We start from the raw sequence: 26572 nt of genomic DNA, 5'->3' as shown, positions 1-26572 counted from the left end.
GAATTTTCATTAATATTAGAGATTTTTTAACTCCTATTTTAATTCTCTTTAGACCTATGAATTATTTAGACATGTCTTTCCTAATTTCTAAAAATGTTTTTTGTTATAGCTTTTTAAGTTATAGTCAGAGAATGTGGGATGATACTAGTTCTACAAAATTTACTGAGATTTGCTTTGTTATTAGACATACACAATGAATTACCATGAAGTTCCAGGTATCCTTGAGAAGAATATACATTTCCTGTTACACAAAGGTCAAACTTGAAATTGTTGCTTTTACTTTGTACTGTTTAAATCTTTGCTAAGTTTTTGTTATTGCTTGATTTTTCAGTTCTGAGAGAAGTAAGTTATCTATTTATATATATATATATATTTACTAATATCTAAGTAAATATCTATTATTATGATTTTTTCTTGTAATTCTATTCATTTTTGTTTTTATAATTTAAAAATTAAACAGCTAAACGTGGTTGATATTTTTCAGATCCTCTGTGATTTAACTCTGATGTTTGACTAGTAATCAATTTCTGAGAAGTATTAAAATTTCTTCATTATAGAGTTGTCTACTTTTCACTTTAATTCTGTCCTTTGTTGTTTCATATATTTTGATGCTTTATTATTAGGTAACCATCATGTCTCCTGTAGAAAGCATATAGTTGGGTCTTGCTTCTTTATTCAGTCATCTCATTTAGTTGGTATGCTTAGTCCATTAATATTAAATATAGTTACTGATGAGATTAGCTTTAGGTATACTAGTTTATTATTTGCTTTCTGTTGGTTCTATCTTTTTTTTGTGCCTTTTTTCTTTCCTTTTTGCCTCCTTTTGGATTATTTGAAAGTTTTTATTATAATTATGTTTTAATTTACATATAGGCAATTTATCTTTACATATCCTTTTTAATCAGTTGCTCTAGGAATTACAATATATTTCCTTAATTTTCCACATTCTATTAGAGTTAATTGTAACAATTTACATAAAATGTAGAAATTTCAGAGCCATATATATGCTTATTTACCTTTACCCACTGTCCTTTATACAATAGTAATCGTATTTACAACATCTAAATACAATGTTAGAATTTTTGCTTTAAATAGTCCTAAGTATTTTTTTATTGACATATAGCTGATTTATAATATTTTGTTAGTTTCAGGTGTGAAACTGACATAGTGATTCAATTATTTTTCAGATTATATTATACTATTGGTTATTACAAGAAAATTTGATTCCCTCTGCTATAAAGTCAATCCTTGTTGCTTTTCTATTGTATGTGTAGTAGTTTGTATCTGTTAACCCCATATTCTTAATTTGTTTGTCCCTGCCCCGCTGTCTTGTTTGGTAACCATAAGTTTGTTTTCTATGTCTATGAGTCTATTTCTGTTCTGTATGTAGATTCATTTGTACTATCTTTTAGATTCCACATGTAAGTGATATATAGTATTTGTCATTCTCTGTCTGGCTTACTTCACTAAGTATAATGTTTGCTACAGAGTACAGATCTTTTGCCTCCTTAGGTAGGTTTATTCCTAGGTATTTTATTATTTTTGATGCAATGGTAAATGGGACTATTTTCTTTGTTTCTCTTTCTGATGATTCATCATTAGTATATAGAAATTTAACAGATATCTCTATGTTAATTTTGTATCTAGCAACTTTACCAAATTCATTGATGGGATCTATCAGTTTTCTTGTAGCAGCTTTAGGATTTTCTTTGTAGTATCATGTCATCTGCAAACAGTGACAGTTTTACTTCTTTTCGATTTGGATGTCTTTTATTTCTATTTCTTCCCTGATTGCTATGGCTAGGACTTCCAAAACTGTGTTGAATAAAAGTGGTGAGTATGGGCATCCTTGTCTTGTTCCTGATCTTAGATAAAAATCCTTTCAGCTTTTTACTGTTGAGCATGATGTTAACTGTGAGTTTGTCATATATGGACTTTATTATGTTATGCCCACTTTCTGGAGAGTTTTAATCATAAATGGATGTTGAATTTTATCAAAAGCTTTTTCTGCATCTATTGAGATGATCATATGGTTTTTATTCTTCAGTTTGTTACTGTGGTGTGTCACTGATTGATTTGTGGATATTGACAAATTCTTTTTCCCTAAGATAAGTCCTACTTGATCATGGTATATGATCCTTTTACTGTATTGTGGATTTGGTTTCCTAGTATTTTGTTGAGGATTTTGGCATCTATGTTCATCAGTGATACTGGCTTGTACTTTTTTCTTTCTTTTTTTGGTGATATCTTTGTCTGGTTTTGGTATCAGGGCTATGGTGGCCTCATAGAATGAGTTTGGAAGTGTTCCTTCCTCTGCAATTTTTTAGAATAGTTTCAGAAGGATAGATGTTAACTCTTTTCTGAATGTTTGATGCAATTCACCTGTGAGGCCATCTGGTCCTGGACTGTTGTTTGTTGGGAGTTTTAAAATTAATGATTCAATTTCAGTACTAATAATTGGTCTGTTCATATTTTCTTTTTCATCCTGGTTCAGTCTTGGAGATTGTATGTTTCTAAGAATTTGTTCATTTCTTCTAGGTTTTCCATTTTATCGGTGTATAGTTTCTCATAGTAGTCTCTTATGATTCTGTGTATTTCTGATATCAGTTGTAACTTTTCCTTTTTCATTTCCGATGTTATTGAGTCCGTTCCTTTTCTTCTTGGTGAATGTGGCTAAAGGTTTATCAATTTTTTTATCTTCTCAAAGAATCAGCTCTTCATTTCATTGATCTTTTGTTTTTTCAGTCTCTATTTTGTTTATTTCTGCTCTGATCTTTATGATTTCTTTCCTTCCGCTAACTTTGGGTTTTGTTTGCCCTTTCTCTAGTTGCTTTAGGTGTAATGTTAGATTGTATATATGATATTTTTCTTGTTTTCTGAGGTAATCTTGTATTCCTATAAACAAACTTCCCTCTTAGAGCTGGTTTTGCTGTATCCCTTAGGTTTTGGACTGTTGTGTTTTTGTTTTCATTTGTCTCTAGGTCTTTGTTTGATTTTCTCTTTGATTTCTTTAGTTATCCATTGGTTATTTAGCAGCATATTGCTTAGCCTCCTCTACATGTTTGTGTTTTTTTGTAATTTTTTCTTGTAGTTGATTTCTAGTCTCATAGCATTGTGGTTGGAAAAGATGTTTGATATGATTTCAATCCTTTAATTTACCAAGTCTTGCTCTGTGGTCCAGCATATGATCTATCCTGGAGAACATTCCATGTGCAGTTGAAAAGAATGTATATTCTGCTCCTTTCAGATGGAATGCTCTATAAATATCAAGTTAAGTCCTTCTGGTCATTTAAGGCCTATGTTTCCTTATTGATTTTCTGTCTGGATGATCTGTCCATTGATGTAAGTGGGGTGTTAAAAGTCCCCCGCTGTTATTGTGTTACTGTCAATTTCTCCTTCTATGTTTTTTAACATTTGCCTTATATATTAAGGTGCTCCTTTGTTGGGTGCACTCCTCTGTCTTTCAGCTCACTGGTCTGTTCTCACTAGTCTACTATTGATTCCTTATTGTGTATTTTTATATCAGTTATTATACTCTTCAACTCTGGTTGTTCTTTATATTTTCTAACTCTGTAGAAAACTTCTCACTCTGTGCATCCATTCTCCTCCTGAGTTCTTTGATCATCTTTACAATTATTATTCTGAACTCTTTCATGGGTAGATTACCTATGTCCATGTCATTTAGTTCATCTTCTGTGGTTTTATGTTTTTCCTTTGTATGAAACATATTCCTCTGCCACCTCTTTTTGTCTAAATTGCTATTTGTATTTTTATGTATGTGGGAGATTAATTGTGTTTCTCAACCTTGGGAAGTGACCCTCTGTAGGAGACATACTATGTGTCCCAGAAGTATACTCCTCTCACATCACACAAGGGCCAGGGGCCAGCTGGTCCCAGGGTAGTGTCTGGCCTGCATTTTCAGACTCATTCCACAGGCTGTCAATTTGTAGTCTTCTTGCTTCTGGTGTCTGTCCCCTGGTGGGTGAGGCAGTTCTAGAGGCTTGTGCAGGCTTCCTGGAGGGAGTGGCTGGTGCCTCCTTACTGGTGGATGGAGCTGAATCTTGGCTCTCTGGTGGGCAGGGATGTGTCTAGAGGTGGCTGTGGACTCAGAAAGTCCTTAGGCAGCCTGTTTACTGATGGGTGGGACTGTGTCCTTGCCCATTTAATTATTTGGCCTGAAATGTCCTAGCATTGGAGCCTATAGGCTGTTGGGTGGGGCCTGGTCTTGGCACTAATTACCCAAGATCAGCCACCAGGAGAGCTCATGCAAATGAGTGATCTCCAGTATTTCTATCACTAGCATCTGTGTCCCCAAGGTGATTCACAGCTGTCTCCTATGTCCCCAGGAGACCCTTCAAGACCAAGGTAGGTCTGGCCCAGGCTCCTATTGAATTCCTGCTTCTGCCCTTGGTCCTGGTGTGCGTAAGATTCTGTGTGCATGCTTTAAGGGTGAAGCCTCTATTTCCCTCAATCCTTTGGAGTTCCTTCAATCAAGCCGCACTGGCCTTCAAAGCCAAATATGCTTTGAAGGGGCCTCCTCTTCCCAGTGCTGGACCCCTGGGGTGTGGAGCCTGATGTAGGAGTCAGAACTCTCACTCCTGTGAGAATACTTCTGTAATTTAATTATTCTCATTTGTGTGTCACCTACTCAGGGTGTATGGGATTTGACTATATCATGTGTGTGCTCCTCCAACCCACTTGTGATTCTATCTTTATGTCTTTAGTTGTAGAAGATCTTTTCTAGTAGGTTCCAGTATCTACTGATGGTTTTTCTGCAGCTAATTGTGATTATTGTATGCTCATCAGAGGAGATGAGCTCAAGGTCCTTCTACTCTGCCAGCTTAGCTGCTCTCCTTTGCTTTCATGCTCAAAGGGTGTTTTTGCTGGGTATGTATTTCTGAGTTAACTCTTTGAATGTATATATTTTTAAGGTGCTGAACACTTAAAAGATATTGTTCTACTGTCTTCTGGTTTACATAGTTTCTGAATGAGAAGTGTGTAGTATTTTGATTTTTGGTACTTCTGTATATAATGTGTCATTTTTGTCTGGCTAATTTCAGAAGGTTTTTATACCTTTTATTTTCAGCAATTTGTCCATGATATACCTAGACTTGTTTTTTTCAATTTTATTCCATTTAGGGTTCTACTGAACTATGGACCTTCTAGAATTTAGAAATTTATATCTTTCACAAAGTTTGGGAAATTTTCAGCCTTTTATTTTTTGTATTTTTCTGTTCCATTCTCTCTTTCCTTTCCTTCTGGTACACCAGTTACCTGTCTGATAAAATTTTTGATGTTCTCCCACATTTCTCTGAGCCTCTGTATTTTTTCTCAGTCAATTTTTTTCTCTTTTCCTCTGTAATCTTTATTCAGCTATTAAGCCCATAAGTTATTACTTCAGATTTTTTCACTTGCTGCTTTTTAATATTTTCTATTTCTCTGCTGAGATTTCTTCTTTTCATTATTTTCCTTTTTTTCTTTAAATATTGAGCTTAGTTATAATAACTGCTTTAAATATTTGATAATATCAATATCTGCTTCACTTTTTCTTTTAATCTTTTTTTGTTGTTAGTTTTGTTGTTTGTTGGTTTATTTATTTATTTATAGGGAGGTACTGGGTATTGAACCCAGGACCTTGTGCATGCTAGGCACACACTCTAACCCTAAGCTAACCCTCCCCCTTTATCTGCTTCACTTTTAAGTTGGCCTCTGTTCATAATAATGGCCCATGTTTTCCTCCTTCTTCATATGTCTTATAATTCAGACTGTATCGTGCATACTGTGGGTGTTATGTTGTATATACCATATAATATACTTTTGTTGCCACCCCCTCCCTAGCCATGGTGTCTCCTAAAATGAGAAATCCTACCTAAATTCATTATTTTTTACAATTCAAAAATTCTTGTACTATAGAAGCAGGCTTTGTCTGAAACTCGGGTTATTGGACAATGATAAGAGTGAGGATCTCTACAGCCAGTGAGGTTAGATTAGTATCCGTTTCACTTGAGATTAGCATTGTGATGACATTGCCCTTGTAGCTGGTTTTCACTGGTGCTACAGTCATTGATTTTCTTTCACAATAAATGGTAATGGTTCAAGTATCTATTCTTCAGTCACAATGCTCTCAGCTAAATGTATACATGAACACATATCTACACCTTAATAGTGGCATTGTTGCTTACAAACAGGATAGAGGTGTCAAGAAATATCACTGATATTTAACATTTTCCTAAAAATACTATCAGGTGTAATTATACTTGAAAAAGAAAGAGTTTAGAAAGAGAGTTCAAAATCACAATTACTTTTTGATAATATAGTTGTACATCTGAAAAATAAAAACTTAATAGGAATACTATTGAGTATAACATGAGAATTCTGTATGTAAAACAATACAGTGGATGAATAGAACTATTTTAATTGACAGCCACCTACAGAAATATTTGGGAACAAATCTTAAAATAATAATGAGGCATTATTTCTACTGAAGGACACAAAAGAAAACTTGAATAAATAAAAGAATACTCCATGCATGCATAGATAGATTCAATATTATAAAGATGTTTTGCTCCCCACATATTAATGCAAAATTTAGTTTGTTGCAAAGAAAAATAATAGCAGGATTTTTAAAAATTAGATGACTTTATATGTAGCAAAAATAAATATAAAAATAAGAAAATTATTTAAATAAGAAGTAATGGTCAATTATAGGCAGTTTGGAAGGTTAGATGCCCTATACAGTTCTTACTGAAATAAGTACAATTCTGAATACATAAATATATATTTAAATTTTTAAAAATTTCATCTAGTTAACAAGTATAAAAAATAGAGTAAACTTTAAGGATCTCAAAAGACATTGTTAAACTAGAAACCCTGAGAGATAAATGGTAGAGATTTTGTTCTGAAGTTTTCTGCTACACTTTGGAGAAAAACTTAAAAAAAATATTGACTTACTGAGATATAATTCACAATTTACTGATTTAATGTGTATAGTTCATTGGTTTTTAGTATGTTCAACGTTGTGTAAGCGCATCAGCAAAATCTAATTTTAGAAATTTTGTCACCCCAAAAGAAATCCCATAGCCATTAGCAGTCATTCTGTTCCTACTCCTCCATCCTTAGGCAACCACTGAATTCCTTCTGTTCCTGTAGGTTTGCCTACTCTGGACATTTCCTATAAATGTACTTGCACTATATGTGGTCTTTCATAACTGGCTTCTGTCACTTAGCATAATGTTTTCAAGGTTTATCCATGTTATATCATATTTAAGTATTTTATTCATTTTCATTGGTGAATAATTCATTGTATAATTATATCACTTATATTTATTCATTCATCATTTGGTGAGCACTTGTATTGTTTCAACATTTTGACTATTCTGAATAATTCTGTTATAAATGTGTATGTGCAACTTTTCATGTGGATGTATATTTTCATTTCTCTTGGGTAGATACCCAAGGATGAAATTGCTGGGTCTTATGATCACTTTATATTTAATACTTAATGGAACTGCCAAATTGTATTCCAAAGAGTCCTCATGCTTTTACACTCCCACCAACAAAGTATTGGTTTCCGACTTCTCCGTATCTTTATCAACGCTTGTTAAAATCTATCTATTTGATTATAGCCATCTTGGTATGGATGCAGTCATATCTCATTGTGGTTTTGATTGGTGTTTCCGTAATGACTAAAGGTGTTGAGTCTGTGTGTGTGCTTATAGCCCATTTTTGTGTACTCTTTGGAGAAATTCAGTTGTTTTTCCTATTTACATTTGAGGGTTTTCTTTTTAAATATGGAATTCTAACAGTTCACTATATGCTCTGGATATGCATCTCTTATTAGATATATGATTTGAAAATATTTTCACCCAGAATGTTGTTTTTTCACTTTCTTAATGGTGTCCTTTTAAACATGAAATTTTTAATTTTGATAAAGCTCAGTTTACCTGTTTTTGGTTTTATTATTTGTGCTTTTATTGTAGTATCCAAGAAATAATTGCCTAACTCAAAATCACAAAAATTTATTCTCATGTTTTCCTCTGACAATTTATAATTTTAGCTCTTACATTTAGGTCTATGATTCATTTTGAGTTAGTTTTTATGTATGGTGTAAGGAAGGGGTTTGGCTTCATTCTTTTGCATGAGAATATTCTATTGTCCCAGCACCATTTGTTGAAAAGATTATTTACCCATTGAATTGTGTTGGCACCATTATTGAAAATTAATTTACCAAAAACAGTAAGAGTTTATTTTTGTATTTTCAATCCCATTCCATTAATATTTATGTCAGCACCACACTGTCTTGATTACTGTAGATTTTGGTAGGTTTTCGAATAAGCAAATGTGAGTACTCCAACTGCAAACTTGAACTTTTCCTCTGACAGCTCCACGGGGTGTGATAGAGGGGAGTCGATAAAATCTAGAGGCCTACTTGAGGTGGATAATCTAATAGGAAACTTGTGTAAAGCCTAAACTGAAAGTGGTTGTGCAGTCAGTGCAGCTAGTTAACTAGAAATGAGTTCTACCTTTCAAAAATGCACAAAAGTAAAACTCGATTGTCTACATCGAAACTAGGGCTTAATAGGAGGGGGAAAAAGCAACCTGAGAACTGCTAACCAGAAAACTGCCTTTAAAGTGCTAGTGTGTGCTGCAAATTTACATTACCTGTCCTAAGAAGGAGATTTTAATTTTGTTAATTTATTCAACTTTAGAATTTTTATGCTGTAAAAAACCTTTGATCATTTTATAAATCATCTCTGTACCTAATAATGCTTGTTGTCTTAAAACATTTTGTCTGAAAATAAAAATGGCTGTACTAGTTTTCCTTTGGACAATATTTGCCTGATACATATAGTTTTAAGGACAATTTTTAGAGCAAAATTGAGGAAATAGAAATATTTCCTATAAAACCTCCCACCTCCAACACATGAATACCCTCTTCCATTACTAGCATCCCCCATGAAAGTGGTACATTTATTATATTCTGATGAACCTACATTTATACATCATAATCACCCGAAGTCCAAAGTTTACCTTTGGTTTCACTTTTGATATTGTATATTCTATAGGTTTGGACAAATGTATAATGACATATATCCATTATCCTAGTATCATACAAAGTACTTTTCATGCCCTCAAAATCCTCATGCTCTGCCTATTCACCTCTTCCCTACCTCCATCACCTACAACCCCTGACATTTTACTTTCTCCATATTTTTGCCTTTTCCAGAATGTCATATAGTTGGAATCATACAGTATGTATCCTTTTCAGATTGTCTTCTTTCACTTACTAATACACATTTAAGGTTTCTGCATGTCTTTTGTGGCTTGATGGCTCATTCTTTTTAATGCTGAATATTATTTCATTATCTAGTTGTACCGTCATTTATTTATCCATTCACCTACTGAAGGACATCTTAGTTGCCTCTAAGTCTTGGCAATTTTGAATAAAGATGCTGTAAACATTCATGTGCACATTTTTGTTGGACATACATTTTCAGCTCCTTAGGGAGAATACCAAGGAATGCAATTGCTGGATCCTATGTTAAGAGTATGTTTAGTTTTGTAGGAAATTGCCAAATTGTCCAGTCTTCCAAAGTAGTGTACCATTTTGCATTCCCACAAGCAGTGAAAGAGTTCCTGTTGCTGCACATACTTCCCAGCATTTTATATTGTCAGTATTCCAGATTTTGGCCATATTATTAAGTGTGTCATAGTATCTCATTTTTGTTTTAATTTGCATTTCCCTTATAACATATGATAGGGAGCATCTTTTCATATGCTTATTTGCTATCTGTATATGTTCTTTGGTGAGGTGTCTATTAAGATCCTTGGCTTATTTTTATTGGGTTGTTTGTTTTTCCTATTGTTGAGTTTTAAGAGTTCTTTGTAAATTTTGGATAATAATTGCTAATCATCTGTGTCGTTAGCAAATATTTTTCCCAGTCTGTGGCTTGTCTGTAATTCTCTTGTCTTCCATAGAGCAGTTTTTAATTTTAATGAACTCCCACTTACCATTATTTTTTTCATGGATTATGTCTTTGTCATTGTATCTAAAAAGTCATTGCCATATCAAAAGTCAGCCAGGTTTTTTCCTATGTTATCTTCTAGGAGTTATGTAGTTTGTGATTACACAAATTGTTCTGTGATCCATTTTGAGTTAATTTTTGTGAAAGATGTAAAGTCTGTGTCTAGATTCTTTTTTTTTTTCATGTAGGTGTCTAGCTGTTCCAGCATCATTTGTTGAAAAGATTATCTTTGCTCCATTGTATTGCTTTGGCTCCTTTGTCAAAGATCACTTGGCTTTATTTATGAAGGTCTCTTTCTGGGATCTCTATTCTACTACAGTCATCTCTTTGTCTATCATTCCTTGCATTGTTTTGATTATTGTAGCTTTATAGTAAGTCTTGAAGTCCCAGTAGTTTCAGTTCTCCCACTTTGTTCTTCAATATTGTGTTGGCTGTACTAGATCTTTTGCCTTTCCATATAAACTGTAAAATCAGTTTGTTGGTATCCACAAAACAACATGCTGGGAATTCAGTTGGGATTGCACTGAATCTTAGACCGAGATGGGAAAAACTGACATCTGGACAGTATTGAGTCTTCCTATCCATGAACATGAAATGTCTCTCCATTTATTTAGTTCTTTGATTTCATTCATCAGAGTTTTTTAGTTTTACTCATATAGATCTTGTACTTTTTTGGTAGACTGTTAGACTTATACTTAAGTATTTCAGTATTTGGATGCTAATATAAATGGCATCGTGTTTTTTACTCTCCTCCTGCACATTTTGTGTTTTTGATGTTATATTTTAAATCTTAATGCTTATCCTTTAGCTGTTTTTTGTAATTATAATTGATTTTACAACATTTGTCTTTTAATCTTTGTACTAGCTTATTTAAGTAGTTGATCCAAAACCTTTACTATATATTCATCTTTACCATTGGAATTTTTCCATTTCTATAAACTCTTTTTTTTAACATTTTTTATTGAGTTATAATCACTTTACAATATTGTGTCAAATTCCAGTGCAGAGCACAATTTTTCAGTTATACACGAACACATATATATATTGTGTGTGTATATATATATATATATATACACACATATGTGTGTGTGTGTATATATATATATATATACATACAATGTCACATTTTTTCTCTGTGAGCTACCATAAATTTCTGTAAATTCTTGTTGCTGTTTCTTCTGACTTAGGGAAGACCCTGTATCTTTTAGGGTCAGTTTAGTACTGGTGAACCCTTTTAGTTTTTGTTTGCCTGAGAAGTTCTTTAACTCTTCTTCAATTCTCAATGATAATCTTGTGAGTCAGAGTATCCTAGTTGGTAGGTTTTTTCCCTTTTAGCATTTTAAATATACCATGCATCTCCTTTCTGACCTAAAAAGTTTCTGTAGAAAAATCAGCTGATAGCCTTATGGGAGTTCCCTTTTATGTGACCCTGTTTTTTTCTTTCTTCTTTTTTTTTTTTTAACATTTTTTATTGATTTATACTCATTTTACAATGTTGGGTCAAATTCCAGTGTTCAGCACAATTTTTCAGTCATTCATGGACATACACACACTGTCACATTTTTTTCTCTGTGAGTTATCATAACATTTTGTGTATATTTCCCTGTGCTATACAGTGTAATCTTGTTTATCTATTCTACAATTTTGAAATCCCAGTCTATCCCTTCCCACCCTCCACCCCACTGGTAACCACAAGTCTGTATTTTCTATCTGTGAGTCTATTTCTGTCCTGTATTTATGCTTTGTTTTTGTTTGTTTGTTTTTGTTTTTGTTTTTTAGATTCCACATATGAGCGATCTCATATGGTATTTTTCTTTCTCTTTCTGGCTTACTTCACTTAGAATGACATTCTCCAGGAGCATCCATGTTGCTGCAAATGGCATTATGTTGTCGGTTTTTATGGCTGAGTAGTATTCCATTGTATAAATATACCACCTCTTCTTTATCCAGTCACCTGTTGATGGACATTTAGGCTGTTTCCATGTTTTGGCTATTGTAAATAGTGCTGCTATGAACATTGGGGTGCAGGTGTCATCCTGAAGTAGATTTCCTTCTGGATACAAGCCCAGGAGTGGGATTCCTGGGTCATATGGTAAGTCTATTCCTAGTCTTTTGAGGAATCTCCACACTGTTTTCCATAATGGCTGCACCAAACTGCATTCCCACCAGCAGTGTAGGAGGGTTCCCCTTTTTCCACAGCCTCTCCAGCATTTGTCATTTGTGGATTTTTGAATGACAGCCATTCTGACTGGTGTGAGGTGATACCTCATTGTAGTTTTGATTTGCATTTCTCTGATAATTAGTGATATTGAGCATTTTTTCATGTGCCTTTTGATCATTTGTATGTCTTCCTTGGAGAACTGCTTGTTTAGGTCTTCTGCCCATTTTTGGATTGGGTTGTTTATTTTCTTCTTATTGAGTCGTATGAGTAGCTTATATATTCTGGAGATCAAGCCTTTGTCGGTTTCACTTGCAAAAATTTTCTCCCATTCCGTAGGTTTTCTTCTTGTTTTACTTCTGGTTTCCTTTGCTGTGCAGAGGCTTGTAAGTTTCATTAGGTCCCATTTGTTTATTCTTGCTTTTATTTCTTCTAGGAGAAAATTTTTGAAATGTATGTCAGATAATGTTTTGCCTATGTTTTCCTCTAGGAGGTTTATTGTATCTTGTCTTATGTTTAAGTCTTTAATCCATTTTGAGTTGATTTTTGTATATGGTGTAAGGGTGTGTTCTAGCTTCATTGTTTTACATGCTGCTGTCCAGTTTTCCCAACACCATTTGCTGAAGAGACTGTCTTTATTCCATTGTATATTCTTGCCTCCTTTGTCGAAGATGAGTTGACCAAAAGTTTGTGGGTTCATTTCTGGGCTCTCTATTCTGTTCCATTGGTCCATATGTCTGTTTTGGTACCAATACCATGCTGTCTTGATGACTGTAGCTCTATAGTATTGTCTGAAGTCTGGGAGAGTTATTCCTCCAGCCTCTTTCTTTCTATTCAGTAATGCTTTGGCAATTCTAGGTCTTTGATGGTTCCATATAAATTTTATTATGATTTGTTCTAGTTCTGTGAAATATGTCCTGGGTAATTGGATAGGGATTGCATTAAATCTGTAGATTGCCTTGGGCAGTGTGACCATTTTAACAATATTGATTGTTCCAATCCAAGAGCATGGAATATCTTTCCATTTTCTAAAGTCTTCTTTAATTTCCTTCATCAGTGATTTATAGTTTTCTGTGTATAATTCTTTCACCTCCTTGGTTAGATTTATTCCCAGATATTTTATTACTTTGGGTGCCATTTTAAAGGGGATTGTTTCTTTACTTTCTTTTTCTGTTGATTTATCGTTAGTGTAAAGAAAGGCAACTGATTTTTGAACATTAATTTTGTAACCTGCTACCTTGCTGAATTCTTCAATCAGCTCTAGTAGCTTTTGTGTGGACCTTTTAGGGTTTTCTATATATAGTAACATGTCATCAGCATATAATGACACTTTTACCTCTTCTTTTCCAATTTGGATCCCTTTTATTTCTTTCTCTTGCCTGATTGCTGTGGCTAGGACTTCCAGGACTATGTTGAATAGGAGTGGTGATAGTGGGCATCCTTGTCTTGTCCCAGATTTTAGTGGGAAGCTTTTGAGTTTTTCACCGTTGCGTACTATGCTGGCTGTAGGTTTGTCATATATAGCTTTTATTATGTTGAGATATGTTCCCTCTATACCCACTTTGGCGAGAGTTTTTATCATAAATGGGTGTTGAATTTTATCAAATGCTTTTTCTGCATCGATTGAGATGATCATGTGGTTTTTGTCCTTTCTCTTGTTGATGTGATGTATTATATTGATTGATTTGCGTATGTTGAACCAGCCTTGTGTCCCTGGGATGAACCCCACTTGGTCATGATGTATAATCTTTTTTATGTGTTGTTGGATTCTATTTGCTAAAATTTTGGTGAGGATTTTGGCGTCTATGTTCATCAGTGATATTGGCCTATAATTCTCTTTTCTTGTAGTGTCTTTGCCTGGTTTTGGTATCAGGGTGATGGTGGCTTCATAGAATGAGTTTGGGAGTATTCCCTCCTTTTCAATCGTCTGGAAGAGTTTGAGAAGGACTGGTATGAGTTCTTCTTTGTATGTTTGGTAGAATTCCCCGGTAAAGCCATCCGGTCCTGGACTTTTATTTGTTGGGAGGTTTTTAATTGCTATTTCTATTTCCTTTCTAGTGATTGGATTGTTCAAGTGTTCAGTTTCTTCTTGATTCAGTTTTGGTGGACAGCATGTTTCCAGAAACTTGTACATCTCCTCTAGGTATCCAGTTTGGTTCCATATAGTTTTTCATAATATTCTCATATGATATTCTGTATTTCTATTTTGTTTGTTATAATTTCTCCATTTTCCTTTCTTATTTTGCTTATTTGTGCTCTCTCTTTTTTCTTCTTTGTGAGTTTGGCCAGAGGTTTGTCGATTTTATTTACTTTTTCAAAAAACCGGCTTTTGGTTTGGTTGATTTTTTCTATGGTCTTGTTAATCTCTATTGTATTTAATTCCTCTCTGATCTTTATTATTTCCTTCCTTCTGCTGCTTTTTGGGGCTTTTTGATCTTCTTTTTCTAATTCATTCAGGTGGTGGGTTAAATTTTTTTTTGAGATTGTTCTTCATTTTTGAGAAGGGCCTGTATCGCTATAAACTTCCCTCTTAGCACTGTCTTTGCTGTGTCCCATAGGTTTTGAGTGGTTGTGCTTTCATTATCATTTGTCTCAAGGTATTTTTTAATTTCAGCTTTGATTTCCTCATTGACCCATTGTTTTTTCAATTACATATTGTTTAATCTCCATGTTTTCCTTTTTTTCTCCTTTGTTTCTCTGTTGTTGATTTCCAGTTTCATGGCATGGTGGTCAGTAAAGATGCTTGAGATAATTTCTATCTTCTTAAAATTGTTGAGGTTTCTTTTGTGCCCAAGTACATGATTGATCCTGGAAAATGTTCCATGTGCACTTGAAAAGAATGTATATCCTATTTTTGGGGGGTGTAATGCTCTGAAAATATCCACCAAGTCTAGTTTTTCTATTGTAGTATTTAATTTCTCTGTTGCCTTGTTTATTTTCTGTCTGGAAGATCTATCTAGTGATGTTAATGCAGTGTTAAAATCTCCAACTATGATTGTATTCCCATCAATATCCCCCTTTATCTCTGTTAGTAATTCTTGTATGTACTTAGGTGCTCCTATATTGGGTGCATATATATTAACGAGTATAATATCCTCATCTTGTATCACTCCTTTAATCATTATAAAATGTCCTTCTTTATCTTTCTTTATGGCCTTTGTTTTAAAGTCTATTTTGTCTGAAATCAGTACTGCAACACCTGCTTTTTTGGCTTTTCCATTTGCATGGAATATCCTTTTCCATCCTTTCACTCTCAATCTATATGTGTCCTTCTCCCTAAAGTGGGTCTCTTGTATGCAGCATATTGAAGGTTCTTGCTTTATTATCCAGTCTGCCACCCTATGTCTTTTGACTGGAGCATTTAGTCCATTGACATTTACAATAATTAATGATAGATATGTGTTTATTGCCAGTTTGAACTTATCTTTGCAGTTGAATTGGTATATCCTCTTTGTTCCTTTCTTCTTCCTTTTGTGGTTTGGTAATTTTCCTTTGTATTATCATGGAATTTATTTAATTTTTGTGACTCCCTTGTAAATTTTTGACTTGTGGTTACCCTTTTTTGTAAATCTATTAACCCATTACTATAACTGTTTTTTATTAAACTGATAGTAACATGATCTCAAACCCATCCTACTGTTAAAAAAATTTTAAAGAGAAAAAAAATTCTATATTTCCCTGCCTCCCTCTCCCACTCTCAGTGATTTGTATGTCTTCTTTTATAATTTCGTGTTTACTTTATTTGTAATTCATGAGTTATCACCTTTCCAGTTGTGAGTTTCTCATTTCTGTAGCATCCTGCTGCTTTTCTATTTAAAATAGCCCTTTCAATATTTCTTTTAGCATGGGTTTAGTGTTGTTAAACTCCTGCAGCTTTTTTTTTTTGTCTGTAAAACTCTTTATTTCTCCTTCTATCCTAAAGGATAGCCTCGCTGGGTAAAGTATCCCAGGCTGCATCTTTTTTTCATTCAGGGCTTTGAATATATCTTGCCACTCCCTTCTGGCCTGTAGTGTTTGTGTAGGAAAATCAGCTGAGAGCCTTATGGGGGTTCCCTTGTAATTCACTCTTTGCTTTTCTCTTGCTGCCTTTAGAATCATTTCTTTATCCTTGACTCTGGCCATCTTGATTATGATATGTCTTGGTGTGGGTCTATTTGGGTTCTTCCTGTTTGGGATCCTCTGAGCTTCCTGTACTTGGATATCTGATTCCTTCTTTAAGTTTGGGAAGTTTTCGATCATGATTTCTTCAAAAACCTTTTCAATCCCCTTTGATCTTTCTTCCCCTTCTGGGACCCCTATTATGCAAAGATTGGGATGCTTTATATTATCCCATAGGTCCCTTATGCTATTTTCATTATTTTTTATTTGCTTATCTTGTTGTTCTTCTGAATGGGTGCTTTCTATTGCCCTGTCTTCTAGATCACTAATTCGTTCCTCTGCATTATCTAGTCGGCTTTGCACAGCTATTAGATCATTCCTCATCTCTGTCAATGAGTTTACCCATTCTACTTGGCTCTTCTTTATAGCTTCAATTTCATTTTTGACATATTTTATATCTCTAAGCACTATCTCTTTTAATTCCTTCAGCAATTTGATTTTGAAATCTTGATCTAGTAGGCTATCGATGTCTATTTCATTGATCTTTCTTTCAGGGGATTCCTCTTGTTCTTTTAATTGGGAAAGGTTTCTCTGCTTCTTCATCTTGCTCATACCTCTCTGGCACTGTGGTTTATGGAGTATCAGTTGTCTATTTTGGTCCTTAAAGATTTTATCTATCTAATGCCTATTTAGGAATTTAACTTAGGAAAAGAAAAAAATTAAGAGAGAGAGAGAAAGAATTTTAAAAGAAGGGAGAAAGAGGGTTTGAAAACAGTGTATAATGAATAATAGAAGAGCGAGTTGAAGCAGAGTATTAATCGGGTTGAGACGTCCTTTTAAAACCTTTTAAAAAAAGGGGGGGGATTAATAGATGTATTTGAAACCTGTGTCTAATCAATAACAGGACATCAAAAGCCAAGAGAAATAGAAATGAATTAAGAAGTAAAAATTAAGAGATTAATAGAAAATAGAACAGGTAAAAACAGATTTTAAAAAAAAGGGGGGTGGTAGTGTCAGTGTTCTCCTGGAGTCTGTGTGCTTTAAATGTGAAGTCCTTCTGTCTTCGTCCTGTTTTGGAAGCTCAGCTTGTTTTCATAGACCCTCTGTTGGTGCCCCTTTCTGTGCTGCTCCCAGCACCTGTCGGCAAGCAGATGGCGCCTCCTTCTAACACGGGGTCAGGTGCAGCTCTCCTCTGCTGTGGGCGGGTGTGTCACTGCCCCTCCGGATGCCACAGTCAGATGTTGCAGACCGGCCAGGTAGGAGGGCGGGTCGTGCCCCCTCCCAGCACCTTGGTCAGGGGCTGTGTTCCCGCCTGACAGGCGGGGGGCCGCTCTCCCTCTGCCTTTGCCGCTGGTAGCTCCGCTGCTCTGTGCGGCTGCGCGCTCCGCCCTGGCCGGCGCTCTGCCCTGGTCGCGCTCCGCCTGGCCGCGCTCCTCGGGTGGGCTCGGGGAAGACCGAGGGGCAGCCTCGTCCCTGCTCCTAGCCAAGACCCAGCTCCTTGTTTGTCTTTGTGGAGCAAGTTCTCTGAGGGACCAGGATGGAAGGATCCTATCTGCCCCGGGCTGTAGGCCCGTCTCAGTCTGGCCAAATTGAGGCCGCCAAGCCCTTCGGTGCGGATGGAGGTTTTGCCCCCGCCCCCGCCTGGGTGCTCAGCGCCGGAGAATATGGCGGCTGTGCCTGGGCCCTGCCTCTCTTCCCCTGAAAAGTTTCCGTGGGTTTTCAGAGATGGGGGTATGCACCCTTCCCCCGAGAGCACATCAACCTTGCTGTTTTATGGAGGGCCCAGGTTGTTCTGTCCTATACACCCACAGCCACGGCGCCCAGCCCCTTGCAGTCCCCGGGAACTGCCTCCGTGCAGCCGCCCCCGTCCTCCCCCCAGCTTGTGCAGCCTGGCCCTGCCCGCTGCTGCTGGCCCGTGCCTTAGGCTGGGTGTCAGGGGACCGCTTTGTGCCTGTTTAACTTAGTTCTGTCAGTCAAGGGCTGCTCTGTACAGATCCGAGCCTGGGAGGCTCCCCCTCTGTCCCGCTGGCCTCTCAGTTGGAGAGGGGAGACCCAGCGAGCGAGTGCCAGTCCTCCTTTGCCGCTCCCTCCCCACGGGACCCGTCCTGCGCTGCTTTGCCTTTTGTTCTTTCTTTTTTCCTTTTCTCCTACCAGATTTTTGGCATCTTTATCTTTTGAAGAGGGCGATGTTCTGTTGGAGTTCCGCAGGTGCTCTGGTTGGCTGAGTGGGTCTGTAGATGTGGGTCTTGTTGTATTTGTGGGAGAGGGTGACTTACAAGCGTCCTTCTACTCCGCCATCTTGCCTCTCCTCTACTTCAGATTTATACTAAAATAAATATATTCCTAGATAGATGGAATTCCCCTTTGACTCTTTTTGTTTTATTATCATTTTACATGTTATATGTGTTACAAAATGAACAATACATTGTTATAATCATTACTTTATATATTTGTATATCTTTAAAGAAGTTGACAAGAGAAAGATTGTGTATATGTACATATACAATATATATAATTTGTTACATTAGTCTTTTTATTTCTTATTTGTGGTTCTCTTCATTTGTTCTTGTAGATTCAGATTACCATTTGATATCATTTCCTTCCTCCAGCATAGTTTGTTCTCATACACCTTTTTTGGGTTGTTATTTTCAAATCTATTATATATCCAATATTACAATTATATATGTATTATTTTTTACATTGCTTCTTAAATCGGTTAGGAGAAGATTGGAGAGAAAACACGCAATTATACTGTCTTTTATAATTATTTTTTATAGTTATTTACATAATTACTTTTACTCATAATCTTTTTTTTTGTGTGTGTGTGGATTCATATTACTCTGTTTCAGCCTGAAGAACTTCTTTAGTGTTTTTTTGTAAGAGCTTTGCTAGCAACACATTCTCTCATGTTTTTGTTATCTGGAAATATCATTATTTCACCTTCATTGTTGAAAGATGACCTTGATGAACATAATATTCTTGGTTGACAGTTTTTTTTTTCCCTTCCAGTACTTTAAATTTGTCATTCTACTGCCTTTTTGCTCCATTGTTTCTGATAAGAAAGTCAGCTATTAATCTTATTGGGACTCCCTTGTATGCAGTGAGTCATTTTTCTCTTGCTCTTTTCAAGATTTTCTTTTTTGCTTTCAGCATTTTTACTGTGATGTGTCTGGGAGTAGATTTCTTTGATTTTATCCTACATGGAGTTTATTGAGGTTCTTATATGTGTAGATAATACTTTTTTAAAAATTTAGAAAATTTCAACCTATATTTCTGTGAGTGTTTTTCTGCTCATTCCACTCTTCTCCTTCTAGTACTCCCATAATGCATATGTTAGTGTGATTAATAATCCCACATTTCTTTGAGACTGTTCATTTTTATTTATACTTTTTTTCTCCTTGTTTTTCCTGGCCAGTTGCAATTATCTTCTACTTGTTTTCCATCATCAGTATCTTACATTCTCAAAATTTTATTAAATAAATCCGTATTAGTATTTCTGAGACTGCTTTCTGCATATTAATTCCCAACTTGAAAGCTTCCATTGACTCTCCATTGTTTGTACTGCAAATTAGTTTTATAGATTGCCGTCGTATGTCTCCTTTGTACCTCATCAAATTCTTTTCACTCTTCTTCTACATTAATCCTTTAATCTGCCCAAAATAGCTATTCATTATTCCCTCAACAACTAGGCACATTCTGCCTTCATGTCTTTTCTTTTGCTTTCCTACCCAAATTTTATCTTTTACTGCTCAATCTATCTTCCAGGAAGTCTTTTGTAAAAATCTAGAAAGTCCTCTGTTATAAAATGAATATAATTAAAGCAGAAAGCCTTCACCCAAAAATTAATTATTGGAGTTAGAAACTGAAGTAAAACATTAATTAAACAACTCTTCTTTTCTACTGAAAGTGCTTGATATTGATATGTATTGATAGAAAAATATCGTTGGTTCCATGTATATAAACAACTGCAGATTTACTGTTTTGGTCAGCTAATGGTTTAACAATTATTAGAGGACCATTGGATGGAAAAAAACCTCAGCTGAGAAGAATGAGTCTCTTTGCTGGCTCTGTTACTTTTTTCAGTTCTCTCTTTTCCACTCATTACCAAAGTTAGTAATCACCAACCAGCTGTTCTCCACCTCTTAGAATACTGCTCAAAGTGAGTCCTTGAGCTGAAGTTTTCTCCTTGTAATGATCACTGATCTATATTTAATGTCAGCAATTCTTTTTCATATATAATACAGATACTTTTTAATCTTTTTTTACGTGAATGATAATGACCAATATTTTATGATTGGTTGCTTTTTAGTTGACATAGTGTAAAAGAAAGAGAAGGCAATGTCAGAAAGTATGCCATGGAATAAATAAGGTATACTGTATGCTGATAGTTGTTTAAACAAATTGGATAAAACTATCCTGACATCCTAGTTGGATTTGGCTTTGCCATTCTGAAGCTATTCTGAAATTTTAAATTTATATGCATATAAACATCACTCTACACAATAGGTTTCTACTATTAATAACTGTGGCAATACAAGAATAAATGTTATTTCTTAAAACAAAGATCAAATATATCTCAAAAAACAGGTGAATTTTATCAAAATGAGACAGAATTATAAGCAAAAACATAACTAAAAGACAATTGTCTTAGGCAGAAGTGGCTTTATTTACCTTTTCTACTCTTTTTGACCTTTTATTCAAAACCTTAATGGAGTCTAAACAATGTAATCCTTCCCCTATAAGAAGCTATTATATTTGTTTTATGCAAGTAGTGTAGATCATTAAACTTTTTTAAAATCTTGGAATATACCATCTGTGTTCACTGTCTAATAGACTTTCCTTTAAGTGAATTCGATGAAACTGCAATAATTTTGATAGTCTATCATAAGCTTTAAATGGCAAGTCTTTCTGCATATGAAAGAGATTTGCTTGTTTTATGAAAAAAATTTTAAGCCTAGTATGGATTTTCATAATATAATTTATTATGCAGATAAGTATGTATATGTGTATCTTCAATTCTGAAGTTATCTTGAAACTTAAATAATTAAAATAACTTTATATGATACTAGCTTTATACATAAGAATGTGAAGCAATACAAATTGTAAAAGTTTTAAAATAACTTTATTGATAGTCAATTGTTAGAACTCAACAAGTTATTCCTAAATTTAACAAAATGTTAACAAAAATGTTAGGATGCATAGACATGTTTATCCAGTTCACATTTTTAAAATTACATTAAAAAATTCCTTTAGTCAAGCTTTTAAAATTCTTATGGGTAAGTGAATTTAAAACAGATTTAATAAAATCCTTGTTCTTTCTTTAGGAAAAAGTCAAAGAGAAGGAAGAAAATCTGAATCTTGCAAACCAATTCTTAAAGTAGAATACAAGACCTGTAGAAACAGGTATGCATTTTTATTTTGAGGGATATGGGAAGATAGGTAAGAAATAGAGACAAGAAAGGCAGATAACTTTTAATGTTTATGTATTGTTTAAAATTTTATGTAATTACAAGTATATTAATAGGCTGAATCTTCTTCATTGATAATAGATTTCTTATTGTTCAATAGGTGTGTCTATGATGTCAATATTATTAATATTGTAAGTGGTAACTCTTAAATATGTTCAAATTCCTATGAATATTCAAATGAGTATTATATACATTAATTTTAACAATGTAGGACTTTTTTGGCCATGCAATTACAAGTAGCAATCATTCAACATTATTAAGTAGTAAAAGCTATGTATGTACTGGTATTACACATGAATTAAATATATAACCAAGTCTCTGTACTTGAGGATCTTACATTCTGAATCTGGGAAGATTATAGTTAGTTGGAAGGATAAACATTTATATGTACTGGCATAGTAAAATCATGAAAAATTTTAAGAAACAGAAAATTAAATAAAATGATATTTAATAAAATTTATCTTGTATATATAGCAGCCACATCCTATACATCAACAATATTCTTTATACTTGCAATAATTATTAGTGGCATATTCTCATCCAGAATTACCATAATTACAAATCTTGCCTAAACGTGAGTTTTATTTTAACTCTAAACTGTATAATTCTGTTACTTATATCCTCACACTAGAATGTTTTCCTCTCTACATAGGTACATTTAATGTTTGTTTATAGCTGCTCTTCTAAAGGTATGATAGATAGATAGATCAATACCTCTTTAGCCTAGCCTAATGCATAATTAGTGAAAGTGACCATGGTTTTATTACTATTGTCAGTAAAGTATTAAAACATTTAAAACGTAATCATTATGGATGAAAATATTTTACAAATACATTTGTTTCCTTCTTAAAAAGGTGTTTTATAACTTGAACTTTGCTTGAGTCTTCAGGTTCAATATTACTTACATCAGTTGTTATATAACATTGTACTTCAAGGACTATTGAAGCATTGAGCTTTATATAAACCCTGCCTAGTTACTTGTGGCTTTTTTTTCCTTTTTCACTTATGTATTTATTTTTGAAAGTTTTTCTCTATCCTTCAGTTTTGGGCTGTCAGGACTTCTAATTTCCATTGTATTATCCCCTAGTATCTAGTCTTTTGTTTTCTGCTAACTAAGAAATTTGAAACCCAAATTTGTAAAATGGAAATAAATAGGTTCATGTGAAGGCGTGAGAGGTTTCTCCATAAAATACATGATCCATGGACTTTATGACATCTATTTTGTTATATATAAATGTATTTCTATGAGGTGCCCAACAATATTCAGCTTAATTCAATTAAAATAATATGTATTATGTTATTACTATGTAACATGCATTGTACATTTTATTTGACATACTAAAATAGAAAATACTGTCTGTTATGGTCTAGTAGCAGAAGTAAGCCCATAAACTAGTGGTTTCTATACAACGTGTGAGGTGCTTTTACAGAGACGTGCTACGAGAACATAGCAAAAGGGCACCTAACTCTGCCTAAAGGGAGTAGGGAGGAGAATAGTGAAGAGAGAAATCATTGAAATTCTTCTTGGGGAAGGAGATGCCTGAGATGGGACTTAAGGAATGGATGATAGAATGGTGCCAGGTGGAGGGAGGAAAGGGTGAACATGAAGAGAAGGTACTTCTGAAATCAGGAATTCAAGGCAAGGCAGTGTAAAGTAACGAGTAAAATTACTGGCTTTTAGAGTAAGGCAGCTGTGTGACCTTGAAAATTTTTACTAACTCTTTTAAAATTTACTTTTCTCATCAACGATATCTGTTTCATTGTAATGTTTGTGGGGATTTAATTAAATTATGCATAGAGTTTATAACATCATAAATTTGATGAGTGGCACATAGTGGATTTCTTAATAAAAAGAAGTTATTGTTATTGTCATCGTCAAAGCCATGATATTTCACATCGTTAAAAATTATCAACTGATCTTAAATTGATTTTTTCTAGTAATTGGTAATTCAACTTTATGTAGAAGTAATTCTTCAGTTTTCTAATGTGAAATAAATGTATTATTAATCATAATTACTATCATCCCACTTACTGTGCACTATAGTACATAGTGTCAATTTGTTGTGATTACTACTATATTAGAAAAGACTCCTCTAGAAGCAGTGGTTCCACAGCTCTAAATACAATGAGACTAAAAAACAGAGGAGCACTGAAATTAAAAGTCCTGAAAGGTCTTGCCACAGCAAAATGGGCCATAGTCTGGAAGTGGAAATAAATAGCTATATTTCCACTCCGTCTAGTACACAGCAGATACTTTGTGAAGTCAAAAATTGGGATGGTTGTAGCAGGAACTTTAAGAAGAGCTCTACTATATATGCTGCAGCAACACAGCCTCTTAAAGGTCTGCACAGGTAACAAATGTAAGCGGTATTTTTTCTGTCTAATTTTATCTTAGACTAGCCGTTCACAAGCCTGCTTTACATTTCTAGGGATGAACCACCATTCTGCTCAGAAACCATTGGTTCCCAATCACCAATTTGCTTACTGTGACTCCAATCACAATGGCTTGTGGGCTTAATTTTATCCTTTAAAAGAAAAAAGGGATAATAATCTCTCTCCCTGCTACCGCTAGCTTTATCAAATTCTCTGTAGTTAATAAAAATTACTTTCTGCTAGTTTTTTAACCCCTTCCTATTATGATCACCTACTGATAGACTTCCTGTGTGGTTAAGTTTGCCAAGATTTAGTATACCCATCTATTAAGTGAGAAATAATATTAAGTAGTATACCTATCTATTAAGTAGTTCTCTCTTTGGGATATCGTAAGGTTTAAATAATGCATGTAAAGTTCTTCACACAATAACCTGGAACATCGTAAATACTCAACAAATGTTATTTTTAATATATATTATATTATGTTACACAATTTAATGTTTAATCATGTTGCCTTCACTGAGACAAAATTTTAACGCTTTTTTCTGTATTATATTTTATCTATTATTATATTTTATCTACTTTAAGATTTATACAGTAGACTTTTTCCTTTTGGTGTACAGTTCTGTGGCTTTTTAACACATGTATAGATTCCTGAAATCACCACTACAATAAGAACATTTCCATACTCCGGCCAAATTCTCACATGCTATCCCCTTATAGTCATACCTTTCCCTGCATCGAACCCCTGGAAACCACTGATCTGTAACTCTGCCACTATAGTTTTGCCCATTTGAGACATCATATAAGTGCAATTACTTATCATGTAACCTGTGAGCCTAGCTTCTTTCACTCAACATAATGCCTCTGAGATTTATTTAAGCTGTTGTCAATAACATTTAATTTTTATTAATGTTTTATGTATGTATGGAGACACTATCAATTATATGGTTATTTCCTTAATAATAATCCATCTGGTAAGTCTCTCAAGATACACTTGGATTAATTAGTAAAGAAGGCAGTTTTGTGTGCTATAGCATTTGCCCAATTGTGTCCCATTAATCACTTACTGTATTCATGAGAAAAAAGAAATCTGTAATCAAAAAAATTTGGGAAATCTGAGAAATTCTGGGTTATTTAAAGTAAATTGGATTCTTTACAATTTCTCAGAACATTTAATATATGGTATGAATGATAAAATCTCAAAAGGGAGATATAGTTTGTGTTTGTTTGTTTGTTTTTGCATAACACCTATTAAACTGTATTCCACAGTTTGAGATCTATTAGAACAGAAATGAAAAATACAGACTTTGAAGTCTGGATTTGAATCTTTGTCCTGCCACTCACTAGCTGATTGACACTGAACAAGTTATTTAACCTGCATTAATCCCAGACTTCTCATCTGTGAAACTGAGCTATTAGTACTTTTCTCATCAGGGTTAGGGATTACAAGATTGTGAGGACTACATAAAACTTACTTTACATATATACACAGAGCGCAATACAGGACACATGGTAAACACTGAGTAAATTGTAGCTATTTATTACTTAAGGCAGTACATACCACAATTTAGAAGATGAGGCTTTGAAGTCTGATAGATCTCAGTTTTCTTTTGGGGTTTTCTGCTTAGTTGTTATTTAATCTCATTAACAAAATAAGAACAATGCTTATGAGGATTTAATATAATTATCTAAGAGTGGTTGCCTGAGCATTTTCCTGAGGAAATAGCTTTTTATTCAGTCATTCATTAGTTTACAGAAAAGTGCAGATATGTCAACAGTAAACTTCAGACCTAATATTTTCTGATGTAAAGTCATAATAAGCACAGAAAAGATTTTCCTCCCTTTCAAAATACTAGAAAGGACGTATTTTCCAATGTGCTTACAAATAAGGAAGAGTAAATTGCTTCTTTTCCTATGTTTGGATTAGTATTAAGAGATGAGAGTAAATTCACTTACTTTTACATGGGAAAAAGTAGATATTTATGCCATTTATTAATATTTGGAACTGACAGCTAAGCTCAGTATGTATGAAAAGACCATATGTTCTCTGAGTCATGAACTTTATTGCAAAAGCCCATACACATTTCATTAGAAATTATTTTTAAATCTGGAGAAATATTCTAAATAATCTAAGTAATACATATTTTATGGAAAAAACAAACTTGCTTCTTAATACCACAATTAGTAGGATGGTTGTTCACTATGTCAAATCACTGGAGCAAAATTAATTCAAATCAACTGCTGCAGGACTCAGAGAAAATAAATGATAGCACTTTTCCTTATGTAGCTTACAACTTAAATATTTATGTGAAAATATTCATATAGAATTTTAAATAAAAAGTAGTAAAGGCATTTATATGTAGGTTTTGATGGAAACTTTTTAAAAAGTTTTTTTGTTGTTGTTGTTATTATACAGCCAACATAAGATTAGCAAATGTCCCTTTGAT

At 34.2% G+C, this 26572-nt stretch overlaps 1 protein-coding gene across 1 annotated transcript in view; it reads left to right on the top strand.

Annotated features, from left to right (window-relative positions):
• Positions 1-26572, top strand: part of STXBP5L (syntaxin binding protein 5L) — a 288793-nt gene that overhangs the window by 130047 nt on the left and 132174 nt on the right. Inside the window, exon 10 of the mRNA XM_031680678.2 lies at positions 21606-21684. Coding sequence (XP_031536538.1) covers positions 21606-21684 — 79 coding nt within the window. The remainder of the gene's footprint in view (positions 1-21605; positions 21685-26572) is intronic.

The sequence above is a fragment of the Vicugna pacos genome, chromosome 1, assembly GCF_048564905.1.
Source record: "Vicugna pacos chromosome 1, VicPac4, whole genome shotgun sequence".
In the NCBI taxonomy this organism is placed as follows: domain Eukaryota; kingdom Metazoa; phylum Chordata; class Mammalia; order Artiodactyla; family Camelidae; genus Vicugna; species Vicugna pacos.
This window is presented reverse-complemented; position numbering and strand designations above follow the sequence as displayed.